General features: G+C 36.2%; 1 protein-coding gene across 8 annotated transcripts; it reads right to left on the reverse strand.

Moving 5' to 3' along the window:
• Window positions 1–46: 46 nt before the first annotated feature.
• LOC107938987 (chromatin modification-related protein EAF1 B) lies at window positions 47–14,972 on the reverse strand. Of its 8 annotated transcripts, none has more exons than XM_041075036.1 (25): window positions 14,648–14,875; window positions 14,510–14,554; window positions 13,260–13,462; window positions 13,090–13,144; window positions 12,916–13,013; window positions 11,665–12,835; window positions 11,374–11,583; window positions 11,147–11,266; window positions 10,696–10,962; window positions 9,830–10,015; window positions 9,560–9,640; window positions 9,257–9,314; window positions 8,665–9,179; window positions 8,492–8,545; window positions 7,905–7,962; window positions 7,604–7,794; window positions 7,461–7,514; window positions 7,290–7,370; window positions 6,920–7,054; window positions 6,685–6,801; window positions 5,510–5,598; window positions 5,167–5,382; window positions 4,706–5,081; window positions 2,262–4,031; window positions 1,551–1,876 (listed from the first exon to the last, which is right to left on the reverse strand). In XM_041075036.1, the coding sequence occupies exons 3-24, from the start codon at window positions 13,400–13,402 to the stop codon at window positions 2,346–2,348; spliced, it is 5,961 nt and encodes a 1,986-aa protein (XP_040930970.1). In that variant the 5' UTR covers window positions 13,403–13,462; window positions 14,510–14,554; window positions 14,648–14,875; the 3' UTR covers window positions 1,551–1,876; window positions 2,262–2,345. The 8 variants fall into 8 exon arrangements, with proteins under 8 accessions (XP_040930964.1, XP_040930970.1, XP_040930965.1 ...); XM_041075031.1 differs by adding an exon at window positions 14,313–14,387 and having other exon boundaries at window positions 11,374–12,835; XM_041075030.1 differs by lacking the exon at window positions 14,510–14,554 and adding an exon at window positions 47–342 and having other exon boundaries at window positions 1,817–1,876; window positions 11,374–12,835.
• Between the last annotated feature and the right edge of the window lie 4,448 nt (window positions 14,973–19,420).

Consider the following 19,420-nt stretch of genomic DNA (forward strand, 5'->3'; position numbering starts at 1 on the left):
TTGCATATAAATATATTTTTATGTATGTCTATATATAATATATGGAAAATATTTTTTAGAAAATCAATAAACCCGAAATAATATCCTGTAACATGCTAGAACCAATACCAGAACAAAAACGATGACAGTAGTATAACCTTGATTGGGTCCTTTTTACCTCAAGGTTAGACTTCAAGATGGAACTAACAAACTTTTTTCAATTGTTTTACCTTCCATTGACATTTCAAGTATATAGGATACATAAGCAGCAGAGTTAATAAAATATCATTGATCTATAGTTTATATCTTATAGCCTCCTTTGCTCATCATATGCTGGAAGCTGAATCTTGCAACCTTAACATTCTGCAATGTGGGAGTAAATTTGAGGGAATGAATATGTATATACATACATATTCATATGAAGTAGCATAGTTAATGAACATCATTAATCTATTTGACTTTAACATATGTACATACACACACACATACACCAGTATCCTTTTGAGTTAGGCTAATTGCTGCTTGATTCCATAAGTAATAATTCAATGCGAAAATAACTTACTCCCTGTTTTTGATACAATCCCATCTAAGATTCTTCTATGCATACATACATACAAATATATACTCGAACAGTTTGACAGTTCATATACGATTAATGTTTTAATGTTTTAACAATCTAATCGCAAGATCCACATTCATCTTACACGGTTCCAAAATCAATCCAAAATCTATCACATTAACAGTTAAAAACTTTTTCATCAAACAAATAATTAATGACTTAATTTATTTAAAATTTTATGTACATAATTTACATAACATAAAAACAACAGTCACATAAACATAAATTGTATATAAAAATTTTGAAAACAAGAAAAACTAAAGTAATACATTTATAGGATACATATGAACGGCATAACTTTGCATTATTAATTATAGGAACCATACCAACGGGTAAACACATAGCTAAAACACTAAATAATATCTTAATACGCTAAAACACTAAATAATATCTTAATACCCCTAAGTTCGGCACTTAATTATTCATTTCAATTAAACAGGGAAAGCAAATTAGATAAAAATTGCAAGGGCCAAGCAAAACGAAGCCTTTAGAATGAGATGCAATACGGTTCTTTTGGAGTGACCATAGACAATTGGGTCGTTCCAAATTCAAAAGAAATCAAATCAAAGATTATAATAAGATCCGGAGCGCATTTCAGATTGCACCAAAACTAGGATCTTAAACCTTCATAACAGGAGTACGACCAGCATTTGACCTCCAACTACACAATAATCCATTTAAGATACACAAAGGCTTGTAATTAATATTTATTACACCCAAGAAGGAAAGGGAAATGTAATGGGATTGATGGTTTAGAGGAGACTGCTACCCAGCAATGGGGAGAAAGATAATGGGATTTGAACCCCAGACTTGTTGAATATTACCTTTTAAGAGTTGCTGCATAAACTAACTAAGCTACGCTTTAGGTTCAGATGCTGATCGTTCTAATACCATGGACCAGTACGTATACCAGAAACCTTATATTCACAAAATTTCTGAAGGCGTTTGCCCATAAAAATGATTGCTACTGCTTTGATCTGAAAGGGTAATAATACATGAACTAATCTAACGGGCAAAAAGAAATAAGGCCCCTTCTATGAAGACAATGGAAAAAGAGGAAGAAAGTACAAAGAAAATGGAGATGTGACCTATGTACAAATGCCTCTATATCTGTCTCCATCTTCACTATGCTCTAAAGCAGCCATATACATAATCCCTCAAAATCCGAAAAGAAGGCAGAAACAAAAACTAAGTCTTTTTTTCCAGTGAATTTCTAACCTGCAAATGGCAACGACCTATTTCCACAACGCAATACCCTAATAAAATAGTCAGCTTCATCTGCATGAAACCCACAACTCGATTAGTGTCCACTCACCATTCAAGTTCAAGAAAATTAAGATACGAAAGAAATAAACAAAAAGAAACTGAAAAAGCGACAGGTTTACACAATCCAAATAGTTACATGCCCAAGCACCCATAACCAGCTGCAGAAAGTAGCCTTCAATCAAGCAAGGGTCAATTGGGAGGGAGATAGAGAAGCTTTAACAAATCAATTAACAACAAGGAGAGAATGAGAGAGAGAAAGCGAGAGAGAGGATTATTTATCATCATTGATACATCACAAAAAAATGAAATTCTGCATCTTTTAGTTTTGCCTAGTATGCCAGCCTAAAATATAGAAAAAATATATCAGACCTGCCTAAATTTTATAAATTGTCATTACCTGTACAATGCTGTTACAAGAGCATGCAAACCCAGCCCCAGCAGGACCTATTGCTGTCAGCACTGCTCCATCAACTATATCAATTCATTCAAGCTTAGAATTAGAATGCCTGTGATACAAGCTGCCCTGTGCTGCTTGCAGATGCATAGTTTGCTGTTGTGGCTGCTGCTGCAATGGCAGCTGTTGTGGGGGAGAATTATGCTGATCTTGTTGTAATTGCTCTGGTGGCTGGTAGTGTTGTTGAGATGATGGTGGAGTGGAAGATTGTTGTATCTGTGGCTGGTGTGACCATTGTGCCCCAGAATTATTTCCAAGATGGGGTAAGCTGCCGGATAATTGTCTCTGCCCTAGCCCTTGGCTGACAGAAGGTCCTGGATCACTACCAGCTGAAGTTGTAAGAGGAGCACTGCCTATGGATCCCACTTGAGTGGCAACATTTGGCATACCAGGATCATACACTGCTTCTGGTGATTTCCACTGAGAACCACCAACAGAAGGAGAAACAACCGGTACCATGTTATTAACTAAATCAGGGCCAGCCTGATGCATTGCCGATGTTGTGGTTGTACCCATCTGTGAGGCATTATTCCTAGGCTGTTGGTCAGCTTGAGCTGGCTCAGCTTGAGATTTGCTGGAAGGATCAGAATTTGTTTGTCGATTCTGTTGAAGCATCTTTTGAATGCTCGGATGGTTTTGATTAGCATGCTTTTGGTGCAGCTGTGATTGTAGCTGCAAGTGCTGGTGGTGTGAACCCATAGCTCCTGGCAGCACGGATTGATGCACAGCTGATAGTGTACGACCAGAAGGCACTGTGGAAACCTGGCCTTGAGAACTATTATCGGAATGGGAAGCCATCTGCTGGAGCTGCTTTGTAGAAAGCGCTGCTGCCCCAGACATTACCTTTTGCTGCGGCTGGGAATGGTTCAAAGGTTGAGAAGAAACTACAGGCTTAGATGGTTGGACAGGGCTCACACCTGGCCCAGAATACAAGCCTTGACTTTGTATCATATGCTCTCCTTTCTTGGCACCTTGGTTGCCAGGGGCCATGCTAACGCCATTCAGACGAGCATGGTCAGCAGAAACGTTCTGATTGATCAGTCCTCTTCCCCCTCCCTTCAAAAGTTTAGATTGCTGTTGAGACTGCGTTTGTTGATGTTGCTGAGGATGGTGCCTGCTAGACTGTTGAAACTGCTGCTGCACTGACTGCTGCTGCCGTTGCTTGCCTACCTGATTGTTCAACCCACTAGCACCAGGTTGGGGATTTCTACCAAGCCCATGAGGGGACAACTGGTGTTTCTGTTGCCGCTGAATTGAGGTAGGAGGCATTGGTGAAGTTGGTGTCAAAGGGAGTGATACTGGCTGATTTGAAGCTTGAGATTGAATCTGGGAACTATTCTGAAGAGAAGAGATAGGAAGTTGGGCCTGAGGTTGAACCTGTGGCATCAAAGTGCTGGATGCAGCAAACGGTTGCCGTGGCTGCTGTTGTTGCTGATGCATATGAAGCTGCTGCGGCTGCATTTGCCTTTCTTTAGCTAAGCGCATGGCAGACACTTGCTGTTGTGACCCAGTAGCATGATTAGAACCCTGAAGATTCGCATGACGAGATTTACTCAGTGCACGAGACTGCTGTGGAGGCGTTTGCTGCTGCTGAGGATGATTAGGGTAAGCAGAACTCAACCCATTGAAAGCAGGAATTCCTTGGCCGTTCCTTTGAGCCTGCATTTGGAGCTCAGGTGCCACTTGCATTTGCTGCTCTGGATTGGGGCCAGACTATCAAAAAAAAATAGAAAAAGGAAAATCATCTTAGTTCAGAAACAAGTACATAAATGCCAAATCAACTGCATTTTTATACTCAGAGGAATACTTTAAAGCTTAAGATATGAGAATGATAGTTAAACAAAATCATACAAGAGTAAGATTTATTCATATCAACAATCGATAGCACAATGGGTATTGCTTATCAGTCAGCCAAAGTACCACCCAACTTGGTGGCATTGAGGTCTATAAACATGTAATATCCAGCCAATTAAATTCTTGAATTTCAGCAAGTTGTTGCATCCAACCTCAAAGCATTGAAGCCTGCAATCAAGCCTATACTAAATTCCTGAATTTCATCAGGTCATTAAATCTAAAGTGTTTATTTAGATACCCACAATTCATTCTCTTTCTGATTGTTAACAAGAGAACTATGATAAAAGAAGATTTTAGGATTACAGTCATCAAAGAAATCTATTTTGATGGGATCTTTCGGTGCAAGCAATCCTCAAAGTTCCTGAGTTCTGGACCCAGCAATCAATGAAAAGTAATTTGTTGGGGGAAATACCAATGCTGATTGTTTGCATATGACAATTAACCATTTACATGGAAGAAAAGAAGCCCAAGCCAGACTAGCATGCTGAAATATAGACTTAACCATATCGCTCTCTGGAAAGTAAATAACTTACTCGCATCAGCTGTGTGGTGTCATGAGGTCTTAACATTGAATTGGCTTGACCAGAACCTGGCCCAGGGGGCATATTGACAGGGCTTGGCATTCCCCCCATATTGGAGGACAGCATGCTGCCAGAATTCAGCATTGCAGATGATGCCATTCCTTGGAAGCCCGGCCTTGACATTGGCATGCTTCTATTTACCCCACACATCATGCCCATACCATTAGCAGCAGGTAGCATACGACCACGTTCTGATCCAGAAACAGACCCGGCGAGAGATAAGTTGGACTGCTGAACATTCCTGCCAGATAACATTTGATTATATTGTTGGATTCTATGCTGCTCATCAGCTGGTAAAGATGTTCTAGGAACACCATATCTACAATCCCTGAGAGCAAATGACCCAAACTTGTGCCATTAGTATCTGAAAGTATGTACATACAGAGGATGCAAGCCGCACATAAGCTTTATACCTCACAGCTGCATTGAGTGGGGCAGATGGTGATGATAAATTATTTCCAAGAACCATACTAGAAGATCCCTGCAGTGAGGAATTTCCTCCAGAGGCAGGAAGCCTTGATCCCACATCTCCTTGATTCAACATTGCTAAACCACTAACATGAGAAGCCTGAGATCCAAAGGGTAGAACATCTTGGCTTGATGCAGTGGCATCACAAAGATCTAGAGGCCTTTATCAAGATGATGAACAAAAAATAAAAATGCAGAGATTGCAATAAAAGCAACAACATGACAAGACCAATGAAAAAGTAATGAACACGAATGAAATAACAAGCTAACCAAAACAGCAAAGCTTACGTTAAAGCCCCTCCATTTAAGTTATTTGGGCAGACTAGTGAAAGAGCAATAACATGAGAATTATGGACTGGAACTATCTGCTTCAAATCCTGGTAATCATGTTTTACAATAGACAAGAAAGAAAGGACCAAGTCAGGAAAGTTTGAAGAATTAAGGTGAAGTAAACAAATTAGAATTTAGCATGCTTTCAAGCATTAAGACTGTAGGTTTTGTTCAATTCCGGACTTTATGCCACACCACTGACTGCTAACACACTTACGAAACAATAGGTGAAAGTTCTCTTACAGTGAAATACATTTAGGTTCAATTAGATTTAATAGTTCTTTAAGAGCACAGACAAATGTCCAATTAAGTGCACCATACAGTGTGGAACAGCATCTCAACTTAAAAGACAGCTTATTCAATGTTTTCAAAGTAAATCTAACATTTTAAGATCCCCTTTAACTATGTATATTAATGTTTTATACTACTACTCAAGTGCTATATGAATACTTCAGATGAAGTATAGGGAAAAAAAGGAGCAAAGAATACTATGGATTTAGAGCAAGTATCTATTCTATAATCGGAAGTAGGGGAAAGGTCAACTTCAATAAACAGGACACTTCTTTTGTTGATCTCCCAGCTTACCCAAGAAGAATTAATGAAACCCTTTCAAGAAATTGCAGCTAGAGGACAATGGGACTACATGTCTGCTGTTTTGACCTTATCATTTGTTTTCATTTTAAGAATAGTTCACCGCAAGTTCAGTAGTTTCATTTCAGTCTCAGAGCACCAACATCCACAACTACAAGATATGAAACTTCATCCATATATTCTTTATTGAAAGAGACACTGATATTGATCAAGTGGCATCATGTAATACAAATAGAATCCTAAAATAGTGCATGCCAGCTGGTCCATTTCCTTGAAGCATAGGTCAGAATGTTTCAAAATACTGAGTACAGTAAATCTAGTAGTTTTTTAACATGTATTGTGTACCTTCAGAAATAAAATTAACAGTGCACAAAAGTCCTTAAAATGCCCATAGTAATAATTTGCATCAATATTCAAAATAACATAACTGCAAATTTGAAATTACTGAAGGTACCAAGAAGAGACTGATCTCTTCTTAATACTACATACATGCCAGAATTTCTAGAGAAAAATTATATGTACTATAAAATTCACATATGTACCTGACTCCGCCAATAGTTCTGCTTCTTGCTAATTAGTATAATTTTCTCAAAATGAGATTTCAGAGTATCCTCTTCCATCGGCCCTTGCAAACGTTGAAACAACTGTCTGGCACTTCCCTGCATGAAACACAGCAGTAGCAGCCGATCATACAAGATAAAATTAGCTTCATGGAATATGTCATTCATTAAACATAAACAAAAATCTGAATTTACTAGCTTTTGGTAGAGAGAGGACCTTCGGAATGCCAGGCAATGTCGATGGATATGGCTGTGAGGACCCTGAATCATCAGCACTGTCAGCTCCATCTCCACTCCTATCCATTAAAATTTTGTGGCGTTCCTTACATTCGTTAGGCTTGCGGAATATGCACTGAACACATTGAGAAGTTCACAAGATTATTACCAAATGGAGAAAGGTGACAAGTGGAAGGGAGGAGCAAGGTGAGGGCCAAAGGACCAAAAAAAAAGCACTAGTAAGGCTGCTGTAGTGTAGATAGAAATGGCAAATGAAATATGAAGCACTTTTAGAGTGATAAGACATATCATTAGAAGGAAGAACTAAATAACAGGATATGTTTATATAGACATTTTGCTCAAGCCCTGACCTTAAACTGAAGGGTACTGTTGATGGCATCACTTACAAGCTGCCAATTTGGACCCATGTCATGTACAAGGACAACAAGTGCCTGAACATAAATCCAGAAACATCTCAAGGCGTGGTTGTAACGGTAACAGCAATTGAAGAATAATTTCAAGAAAAGATACCAAAAGTTAACCTGATCTTCAAATAGTGACCATGGACTACCAGAAGCAGGCTGACCAGTAGACATCTGGAAGAAGTTTCAATCACACCCAGAACTAAGACAACTATGAAGCACATGATCAAGCAGAATGTAACAAACAGGTAAACGAAAAATACCTTAGGCGTTTTGGCTTTTCTACCCTTGTCACTACCATGAATTAATCTAATGATTTTGCTTGGGTTGGGCATATTACTCATTTGGGACCCTACTGGTGAAGGGATGGATCCATTTGGAGTGATGTCATAAGCACTATCAGGCTGATGCTTCATTATCTTCAACTTCTTGGCATTATGTTGTCCATATAAACCTAAGAAAAAGACAACTGAAAATTTGAAGGACGAAGAACATAACACCAGATAGATATACCCAACCAAGTAACCAACCATTTAATCAAATGCAAGAAGAAAAGAGCTTTACCACTGGTTCCATTAGAATCAAAATGATGACTCTCTGGTCTCTTTTTCAAATAATCCCTCTGTGAAAGAACAACACCATCAAACATGAGATTACCAATTAGAAAAAGAGCACATAGACCAAAATTTTGGCAAATACAAGGGAAAACAGAAAATGCAGATAAAGTTCACTGCTCCATAAAAAGACTAATGAGTTATGACACCCTCATAAGTCATATCTATCATGGAAAGCAGAATCCAACTTGGTCAGATGGACAATTGAAAATAATGAAATGACCTTAAAGCTTTGAAAATGAAAAAAAGTTTCCTTAATCATGAAAACAGAAGAAATACGACTGAATTTCACCATCAAATTTAAAACAGGCAATACCTTTGTAATTGAATATCAAGTTGGGTACAATTACGCTTTTAAAGTAATACACACAAAAACCTAAAAAAGGTAATTACTCATCCAGGCAGAAAAAAGAATAGTGATAAAATAAATACATACTAATTCTTTAAAATAGAAAGAAAACTATGAAGTAAACAATATATATATTCATAACAAGATAAACAGCTTGGAACAGTGGAGATTTAAAAAATAAAAAATACCTGTTCACTGTGAACAGGAGACTCCAGCTGCCAACCCTGATTGTATGCCGAACCCTACCAGAAACACAATTAAGGCACCTTTAGAAACCATAAAGACAAATAATGAGACTATCCATATCATTCCAGGGGTGAGAAACCCCAGTGTCAGTTAAAACAGAAGAATTCCTACATACAAGATTTTTGGCTTTTTTCTTCTTTTTAGGTTTTGCTGGTGTTCCTGCACAATCATATGGTTGCTGCCTTTCAAAGTCCCCAATTGAATCAACCTCCAAGCTGTTTTGGGTCCGTAATCCTCCATGCAATGTATTCTGTTCATCCTGAAAAGAATTAGTATCTCCACTAGAAGCATCAGTTTGTGTTGGAGCCTGTGAATCCCTGGCAGCTGCTGCACTGCTAAATGGACTTAAAACCCTCTGCCTGGAGCCAGTGCGCACACGTTTTGCAGGAACGGAACCATCATTTAGACTACTGGAAGGCCTTTTTCCCATGAAAATGGAAGGTTGGCCGCAATTTTTGTATGGCAAATCAGCATCCACTTTATATTGTCTTGCAGGATATGATTTCATTGGGTTCTTTCGCTTCTTCTGGTTTAATTTTGATGATTGTCTCCCCTCAAAGGCTCCAGGCAAATAATATGTACTTGTTTCTCCTTCATCCTCATCATACACAGAGTCATCATATCCAAACTCTGAATTCACAGAAGTTGTAAGGAACAGAAGAATATTCAATGACTAAGAATCTAAAAGAATAAAGAGCAATAATTACCTGCTCTCGCATCATAAGCAGATGTTTCAACCTCCTCTTGCACGGTACTTCCAGTTTTCTGGTAGAAAAAAAATCTCCAATAATAAGCAAGATTCAAAACAGAGAAGTCCTAAGAACAAGACTCAGGTAAATTGGGCACAGAAATGGAACTATCATGGTTGTCCACGGCAACCATGGCTGAAATAATTTAAGATTAATTATATCAGTCCAGCACTATGCTCTTCAAATTCTATTCTACCTTAATAAATATAGCGGAAGAAAAAGAAAAAGGTGCATATAAACTGATTAAACGAAATATTTTACCTCAGTCAGTACCATATAAGATTCAATAGATCTTCGGTAGGTTTCCATAGCTCCAGAATGAACTGCATAGAACAGGTTTTCCTGAAAATAAAGTGCATAAAAATTCAAGCAAAGAATCTCATGTAAAGAAAATATTACCAGAAAATAAACTCCAGAATTGGGCATGCAGAGTTAAACAAATACAAGCTATTAAAAGAGAGATCAAAAAGCTCTATGCAAAAGCCAAGAATAATGTTTAAGAAAACCTGAAAGGAAATATTTAAGCCATACTTCTGTTAGGTGTTCATCCCAAGAAATGTCCATAATGCCCAAGTCAGATATCCTGTCAGGAGTTGCTGGTGCTTCAGCTAGGAGTGATGGAACAGGGGAACTATTATATTTCAAATATCTAAGAGCATATGCCCGGATAGCAAATCCATTGTTCTTTCCAGTGTGCTGCTGGCACTCCTTTGCATCCTGCTCCACATCATGTTTCACAAAAAGATAAGACAGAAAGAAAAATATTTCAGGGTATGGTACGATCTAGAAATGAATATAACAGGAGTATCAAGCAGTTTTCGCAAGAGAAAGGAACTGAAAGCATGGAGAAAGGGCTCAAACAGCTCTAGAACTAGAACTCAATGCCAAATATTTAAATGCATATTCTAGAATCTAGTTCTGAAGTCAAAGGCCATAAATCATCATGCATTTTCAATTGAATGTTAACTCATCATCCAGAGCCTATGAACTCAATCATCAAACAATCCAATCAAGCCCAGCAAACCAGCATGCACTTAAAAAAGCCAGCATACCAATGAAATTAGAATTAAGATGCAACCAAAGTTTGATTAAAGAAAGCCAAGAATCCACATAACTAGCCAAGTTCTCAGTGGCCTCTACATTTCTAAGATAAGTCAGCTCCCCCAAGATCAAGTAAAAATCACCATGTACTGGAGAACAGAACTTATAAGCTGATAAGCAACATAAATAATCATTAAAATAAACTTTAATTCAATTTGAATAATATAGAAGCAACTTGCACCAGGCTTTAATAGAAAAATTAAACATAAAAATTATCATCACTGTTACCACACAGAAAGACATGCATAAATTGATCAAGAATAAAGACCAATAAACGTCCAAGAAATAACCAGTACCATATCTAGTTCGCTAATTGTGATCTCAGTAACTTTATTGGTCCTTGACCCCATCAAGTCATGGCCACAGGTTTTTGGACCAAGATTTGCATCCTTACTAGTTAGTAGGACCTCTGCCGAATGCCAAAAGTCCATGACAGCATTAGCAAGGGTTAAAGCTATTTTTTTGAGTTTCCAATATCGAATTTGTTCTTCAAATTTAAATCGTGAAGTAAAAGCAACACGTTTGCATATTTGAGCAGCAGCAGTCATCTTCCAAAGACGCTCCTACAAGCATATAAAGAACAAAAAAGGATGAGTATAAGCAAATTGTCAATTATGCTTTGGACCCAACTTTATAGACAGATATAAAAGTAAAGCTAATAAAAAAATGGCTCTCGATAGGAAGGAAAAAACTAAAAAGAAGAATGCATAAGATGAATTCAATATACATTCAACAATGAAATAATACCTGAGCAAAATCATTTGCCAACCATGCCATCTCCTCAAGAACAAAGTCCCAGTGAGATTTCCGGCTGTTCTCCAAAGGTAAGGTACCAACAGACAGCTCTGCAATCCTTTTCCGCTTAGCCTGTTTACCATAATACTAGACCTTTTAAGCTTTTTAAAGACAAACAAAATACATCACAATTTAAGAAATTAATGGGCATTTATCAGTCAAAAAGATAAACAAACCACCTCTATAATCCGTGCCTCTTCCAAAATGGAATCTTCACGTGCCTTGTCCACCATTTCCACATGATTCTCCAAACTAGTTTGTGTATCAGCATTATCAGTACAGGTTATTCCTGAGAAAGTCATCTCAGGAATCTCACACATAAAGTTATCCATTGTGCCTTGGGGCCTACTAGCACAAGTTTTGTCTATGTTGGAGTTAGAATTATCACCCTGCACAGTACTAACTTTCCTATCAGCTTCTGATACAGCATCACTGCTTTGTATCACCTCATTGTTGTAAGGACAGCTTACCTCAATTTGCAATTCAGATCTTACTTCCTCCACTTTGACAGTAGAATCATTAAGTGAGTGGTTCTGATTCAAGGAAGTATTAGCATCACAAATGACAGCAGCATTATCAAGAACCTTGATCTCATTCTTTTCTTTTGCCGATTCACCAACAGCTAAGGCTGGTGACTCTTCTTTTTCTGATGTGTATTCCAAGGGATTTACATTAGAATCAACATTTTTGGGGTTAATACACGCTTCATTATCGTTATTTACATCTAAGCTTAAGCTGTTTTTAGTAGAAGATGACTCCATATCCAAGCCCTTTGTCCCTATTGGCACACTGCTATTTTGCTCTTCATTTGATATGTTTTTCCTATCTATTTTAGCATCAGCAACCCCATTTAGCTGATGAGAACTAGTTTCATTTTCAGGTTTTGTTGCACCAGTACCAGGTAAGCGTTCAAGACTTGCTGAAACTACCTGCTCCTTCCCTACAACAAGATTAGGTTCCTCAAAAGCCAAACTAACTGGAGATTTATGAGCTTCAATTATAGTAGGTTCCTTAGGCAGGTCATCTATCATTGTTTTGGAAGCTATGACATCAACCTTTCTTTCAAATTGATCACCCTTTGAATGACCAGTCGTTTCTTCCACAGGCTTCCCACCATCCAACTCCATATTTAACTTATCATCAGAAGTTATCACCTTTGAAGCCAAATCACCATTAGAAGTAGCAGATTTTGTGGTAGTAACAGAGGATATGTTTTTTTCCTTTTGGTTATTTGGTTCAGATGTTGAAGCCTTCACATCCTTTGATGCTCCACGAGCAAGTAAAGAAGAGCCATGACCACCTCGACCATGGACAATATCTGTTGAACTTGATCGGCCACCATCTCGTTTGATTTTGGACCTGTACCTTCGAGCATATGGGCGAAAAATAGTCGAATCTTCAGACTCCTTAACATTTTGAGTCCCTTCCATATGTGAAGATTGCTCTGATGGAACAACAGTGTTCCTCTTACGAGAATGCATAGACTTCCTTTCACCTTCAGGCAACTCATTTTCACCATCAAAAAGTAAGAGATTGTCAGCACTATTGGGTTCACAAGCTGCAGGAACCCCTGGTCTACCACTACTCTCTACTGAATCGCCATGAGCTGAAGCAGACTGTGCAAAACTACCTTTTGCTTCACTGTATTAATATCAGCCAGTTACTCCAATATAATTCAGAACTACAGTACACAAAAAATATATATTTATATGTATATATACCTGGTAACAAAATGTTGTGCATGCTGATCAGTGAGAGAAGTAGATTGGACACTATCTGAAGCTGCATTGCTATATTTGAAATCCAAGGGATTTCCACCCTGACAGCAAGGTGCTTTATGATGAATATTAATTTATAAAAAATCAGAAGCAGCAAGAGGAGATATAAAAGCATACTTTCTCAAGAAAATCTAGTTCCCTTCTCCTTTCCTCGCGAACATCATACTCCTGCCTGTTATAATAAGGATAAAAATGAAAGAAAATAAGTTGTGTATTCTAAGGAATGACAACCAAGTGCACTTTCTGGAAAAAGGTATGAGTAAACAAAAGTGGAATGTAAGTATCACCTCAGTTCTGCTTGAGCCTGCTCAATGGCTGATCTGTGTGGAGAGGTTTTGACACCAATCCCGACTCCACCATCAACAACCCTTCCCATGAAATCAACCTCAGCATTTACTAAGAGCGCAGATCCTGAGTTACATCCATGCATTCCTACCTAAATATCTACAGCCCCTCCCATCGACGCAAAAAAGATGATATCTGTGAATACCTACAAAGATGTCAAAAAAGGGGGAAAATTACAACTAGAGTAGAAACAAAGGCAAAAAATGAATAGAAAAGAAGCATCCAATAACGATGAACATTCTCCCGCCAGTAAGTCATGATGCAGACAGCCTAATGACCACAGTAAAGATGATGTGCTACTGATTCAGTTGATAAAGATTCAAGTTTGTATGAATTCACAACTGTACAAACTGATATCATCAAAATCACTCAAGATAATTAAAATATAGGTAGTTTTCCAGCAGCTCAGATATGGATAGAACCAACACTAAAAACCAAGGTTGAAACCCCCAAGAAATGGACAGAAGAAAAAAAATAGTACAAGACAGAGAAGAATTTTGTTTTGCCATAAGAAGGATAATTTTAGAAAGATTTTTCCAAGAAAAGAAAAAATGTACTCATAAAATACTTTAATAGATTAAAGGGCAGCAGTATTAATCCTACTGAGTAACATTTTAGCAAATAAAGGTGATTCCTACTTTTTCTGTTGTTTAAAGCAATGAGTTTTCATATGGGAAACAAGGTGTTCAATAAATATGTCAACTAATTGCGCATTGTTTGTACCTCTTTCACCTCTTAATTTCCCTATCTGACACGGTAGTTTCACAGCAACTGAACACAAGCTAAGTAAATTAAAATTCAATTAAAGTTCACTCAACCCCTTATATCTATTGCAAAAGGCACAAAACAATATTAAACTTCTTGTGACAGAGGTTGATACTAGGTTCTAAACAGTTAAAAGCTTGATGAATTATAGCTCATCATTAGTCCAAAAGCCAAAAGCAATGCTGGACCATGGCAATCAACAAAATATCATTGCGAATTGATAACCATACTTCATATATACAAATGCATGTAGAACCAAATGATAGCATCTAAAGAGCTTGGCACCAGCAATTCTCTTCAAATTCCTAGAAAATAAACACCAGAAGTCCAAAATCAGAAGCTAAAACAACGTAGCATAGAACCTAATGAGCTTCCCCAGCATTCTACCTCAAATTAATGTAAATAAACACGTGCAAAGACCACGTACCACGTAAATCCATAAGCATTCAATCGAAATGCGTAAATAGAAACCCTAAACGCATTGAACCACGGAAGTTAAGCCCTAGTTTGAAACATTACTCAAAATTCTAGGGTTTCTAAAACAAAAATTAAGCGCGAAAATAACCTGAATTCGGATATACAGTCGAATAATTGGGAGCTAGGGCAAAGCACCGAGCACCAGAAACGTTCCCGCTCTTTTCAACACTTCTCTCTCTCTATCTCTTAGGGTTTTGAAGCTTTGAACGTTACCCCAAACTTATTGCCCTCAATCAAAACGACATGAATTCACCATATAACATGACACTTCCCTACAAATGCAAGCCATGAGCGAGTTGTCGAGTCCCTCTCTGATAAAAGCCTTTTAATTATTTTTCCTTTTTCGCTCCCAAAAAAAAATGGTGAAATTTCTTGTTCGAATTTTGGTTTTTTTTTTTTTTTAGGTTTTGTTCGGCTCGGCTGCTTTTCGGGGCTACTGTGAGTAGGCTTTGGGTTTCACCCAAGGAAGACGACGAGACAAACGGGCTTTGGGCTTCTTAGTTCATTAATAGCCTGCCCAAAAGAAAGGATAAAAATTCTATACATTTTCGGTCTAGTTTGTCTCTTGAGTTAAATGATACCAATTCGATTAATATATTAAAATAATAAATAATGAATTAATTCTTTTTATGTTGGTTAAATTTGATAATTTTAAATACGACACGAAAAGTAATTAAAGTTGATGGATGAGCTATTACAAATGATAAATGAAATTACAGTTTATTTTTCTTTCGAGAAAATATACTAATATTATTATAAATAAATATGAATGTACATTTTCTAACCCCATTTATGAGGTAAAACCTCTCATTCATTATACAATGTTTAATATGAGTTAATGACGCACTTAAATAAGCTTTATTTATTGCATTAAATGCTAATTATAAATTATAATAGAATCTTTACCTGAGTGAACTAAAAGAAGACGAGAAAAATTCTCTGTATTTTCATCCACTTTTATTTATTGTTTATTAATTTTTCTATAACACGTTATCAGCACGAATTTCTACGAGTTCATAATGAAGTTCAAGTCATTTCGACTTTATATAATTGCCTATATAACTCTCGTTAAACTATATACGGTATACGTATTTTCATAATTCTTTTATTTTATTTTCTAGATGAAATATTTGCTTTGGGTAACATTTACACATTTATTTTTATAACGAAAATCTAATAATGATAATTATATATACATGTTTTTTTATTAAAAGAAATTTCAATTAATTTAATTTGTGTTAAGTTATTATTATGACTATTCCTCTTTATGCCAATATTTGACATACATATTATTATTTAGCAAATTTGGTATATATAATTGAATTATTTTACGATTGAGAATACTTATTATTTTACTAATTTTTTATATTTTGATTCAAGTGATTATAATGTCAAATCTTACCAAACTTGAATTTGTGGCTTTAGACATCTCAAGCAAGAATTATTTGTCATGGGTGTTAGATGCTGAAATTTACCTAGATGCTAAAGGTCTAGGAAATACTATATTAGTAGATAAAGAAGCATCTAACCAAGACAAGGCAAAAGCAATGATTTTCATCCGTCATCATCTACATGAAGGATTAAGAGTGGAATATCTCACTGTGAAAGACCCTCTTGAGTTATGGAAAAATTTGAAACAACAATTTGACCATCAGAAAACTGTGATACTCCCTAAAGGTCGTTATGATTGGATGCACTTACGGTTGCAAGATTTTAAGACTGTAAGTGAATACAATTCAGAACTTTTCAAAATTAGTTCTCAACTAAAATTATGTGGAGAAAACATAACTGATGAGGACTTGTTAGAGAAAACGTTTTCAACCTTTCACGCTACTAATGTGCTCCTGCAGCAGCAATACCGTGAAAAAGGTTTTAAATGTATTCTGAATTGATTTCATGCCTTTTGGTGGCTGAACAAAATAATGAGCTATTGATGAAAAATCATGGAATTCGTCCTACTGGTTCTGCACCATTCCCTGAAGTGAAAGTAGCAGTACACAATAATTATAAAATAAAAATATAGAAGTCGCCGCCGTGGTCATGGACATAGTGGGGACATGGTCGAAGACGTATTAGTAATCGTTATCATGGTGGTCATAACAATGATACTTCTAACCACCAGAAAAAGAATAACAATGAAAGACATGAAAGAAGCGTCAAAATGATCATTCAAAGATTGTTGAGAATATATGCTATCGATGTGGTATGAAGGGCATTGGTCACGACCTGTCATACGTCTGAGCATTTAGTGAAACTTTATCAAGCATCCATTAAATGGAGTGAAAGCATATGGAGACAAATTTATATCCCAAAATGATGAAATGGAGCAAAGATGAAGATATTCACTATAATATAAAACTGATCATGCCTACGAGGATGATAAATTTAATGACCTTAATAATATAACTCACCTAGATGTGTAGATTTCTTTGAGAATCATTAGAAAATTGATGTTACTTTACATTTTTTTGTTTTAAGTATGTTTTATTTGCTTGCATAAAGAATAATTTATATATTTAATAAATTGCAATGTTCTCATATTATATTTGTTTGTTTTTATGAAGAATATGATATTCAACAAAATTTTGATGGACCCAAAATCTATGAAAACATGTGTCTTGCAGATAGTGTTACAACACATACGATACTCAAGATAAAAAATATTTTCTCATTTGACAATGAGTATGCCCATGTTAATACAATATCGAGTAGTTCAAAACTTATTGAAGCTCTGGAAGAGCTATTATATTATTACCTAAAGGTACAAAATTTATCATTGATGTGCTTTATATTCCACAAGTCTAAGAATTTATTAAGTTTTAAAGATATTCGTCTTAATGGATATCTATTGAGACTATGAATGAGAAAATGTTGAATATCTATATATTACAAATGTTGAATATGGAAAGAAATATATTTTGGAAAGGCTACCTGATTTTCATCAGGTTATATTATACACATATTAGTGCAATTGAGTCACATGTTACTACAAACCAGAAGTTTGTAGAACCACATACTTTTATTATTTAGCATGACCGATTAGGCCATCCCGGATCTATTATGATGTGAAGAATCATCGAGAATTCAATTGGACACCCATTAAAAGATTTTTGAATTTAAGGTTTTATCTTGTGTCACTTGTTCTCAAGGAAAATTAATTATTAGACCTTCACCAGCTAAAGTTGGGATTGAATCTCCAACATTTCTGGAACGTATTCAAGGTGATATATGTGGGCCCATTCATCCATCATGTGGACCATTCAAATATTTTATGATGTTAATAGATGCATCTAGTAGGTGGTCACATGTGTGCTTATTATCGACTCACAACCTACCATTTGCGAGACTACTTGCTCAAATAATTCGATTAAGAGCACAGTTTCCAGATTATGCAATCAAAACTATTCAACTTGATAATGCTAGTGAGTTTACATCCCAAGCTTTTAATAATTATTGTATGTCAATTGGGATAAAAGTTGAACATCCTGTAGCTTATGTTCATACACAAAATGGTTTAGCTGAATCATTTATCAAACGTCTCCAACTAATAGCTCGGTAATTGCTTATGAGAACAAATCTCTCTGTTACAACTTGGGAATATGCTATTTGCATGCAGCAACACTTGTGCACTTAAGGCCAACAAGTTATAATAAGTACTCCCCATTACAATGACTTTTGTCAGGAGCCAAATATTTCCCATCTTAGAATTTTGGATGTGCAGTATATGTTCCAATTGCTCCACCACAATGCACAAAGATGGGTCCTCAAAGGAGGTTGGGAATTTATGTTGGTTATGAATCTCCTCTATTATTAAATATGTTGAACCATTAATAGGAGATTTATTTTGTAACACCCCTTACCCGTATCCAACACCGGAATAGGGTACGAGGCATTACAAAACACATACACTTGTAAACGTATTTAACCGAGTATAAAATTCATCAAAATTAAAACTCAAAAATAATTAACATGTCTATAAATTTTCACAATATATCCTCAAAATATTATAATCATAAAATAGGGCCTGCGAACCCGATACATACTCATGCAATTTAATGCTTCATTTCCGTTCATTCAATTCGCAATTTCTCATGCCATAATTTAAATCATATCACTAGAAATTTCCATTAATTCACGTACAATTCAATGACATCAAATTCAAAACTAATACGTATTTACAATTAACTCAATGTTTATTGATATACCATTCAATAACACATTTATGAAATTCTCAATTTAGCAATGAAAATATCACTATTGAATAACAACATCGTCCTGAAAAATACACTACCATATCCATTATTTAATTTGGGCATTTGTCACTTACCATCCTTAATCAAATTAGAGAACGGTCCACGAAAAATTGAGTACTTCACTTTCACTTTGCCATAGTATAACTATGGTCTTACGTATGATCACTTTCACTTGTCCCTGATCAGATAAGTGTAGCCACCTATCACTTTGTTTCTTGATCAGATAAGTGTAGCCATTAATCACTTTGTTTCTTGATCAGATAAGTGCAGCCACTTATCACTTTGTCTCTTGATCAGATAAGTGTAGCTAAACTCATCACTTATCACTTTCACTTGTCACTTGATCAGATAAGTATAGCCGAAGCTATCACTTTATTCACTTTATTACTTTGATCAGATAAGTATAGCCGAAGCTATTCTTATCACTTTCCACTTGTCACTTGATCAGATAAGTATAGCCGAAGCTATCACTTATCACTTTATCACTTGATCAGATAAGTATAGCCGAAGCTATTACTTATCACTTTCCACTTGTCCACTTGATCAGATAAGTGTAGCTAAAGCTACCACTTATCACTTCACTTGATCAGAAGTACTCAAATCCGGCG

This window comes from Gossypium hirsutum, chromosome A08, assembly GCF_007990345.1.
Source record: "Gossypium hirsutum isolate 1008001.06 chromosome A08, Gossypium_hirsutum_v2.1, whole genome shotgun sequence".
NCBI lineage: Eukaryota > Viridiplantae > Streptophyta > Magnoliopsida > Malvales > Malvaceae > Gossypium > Gossypium hirsutum.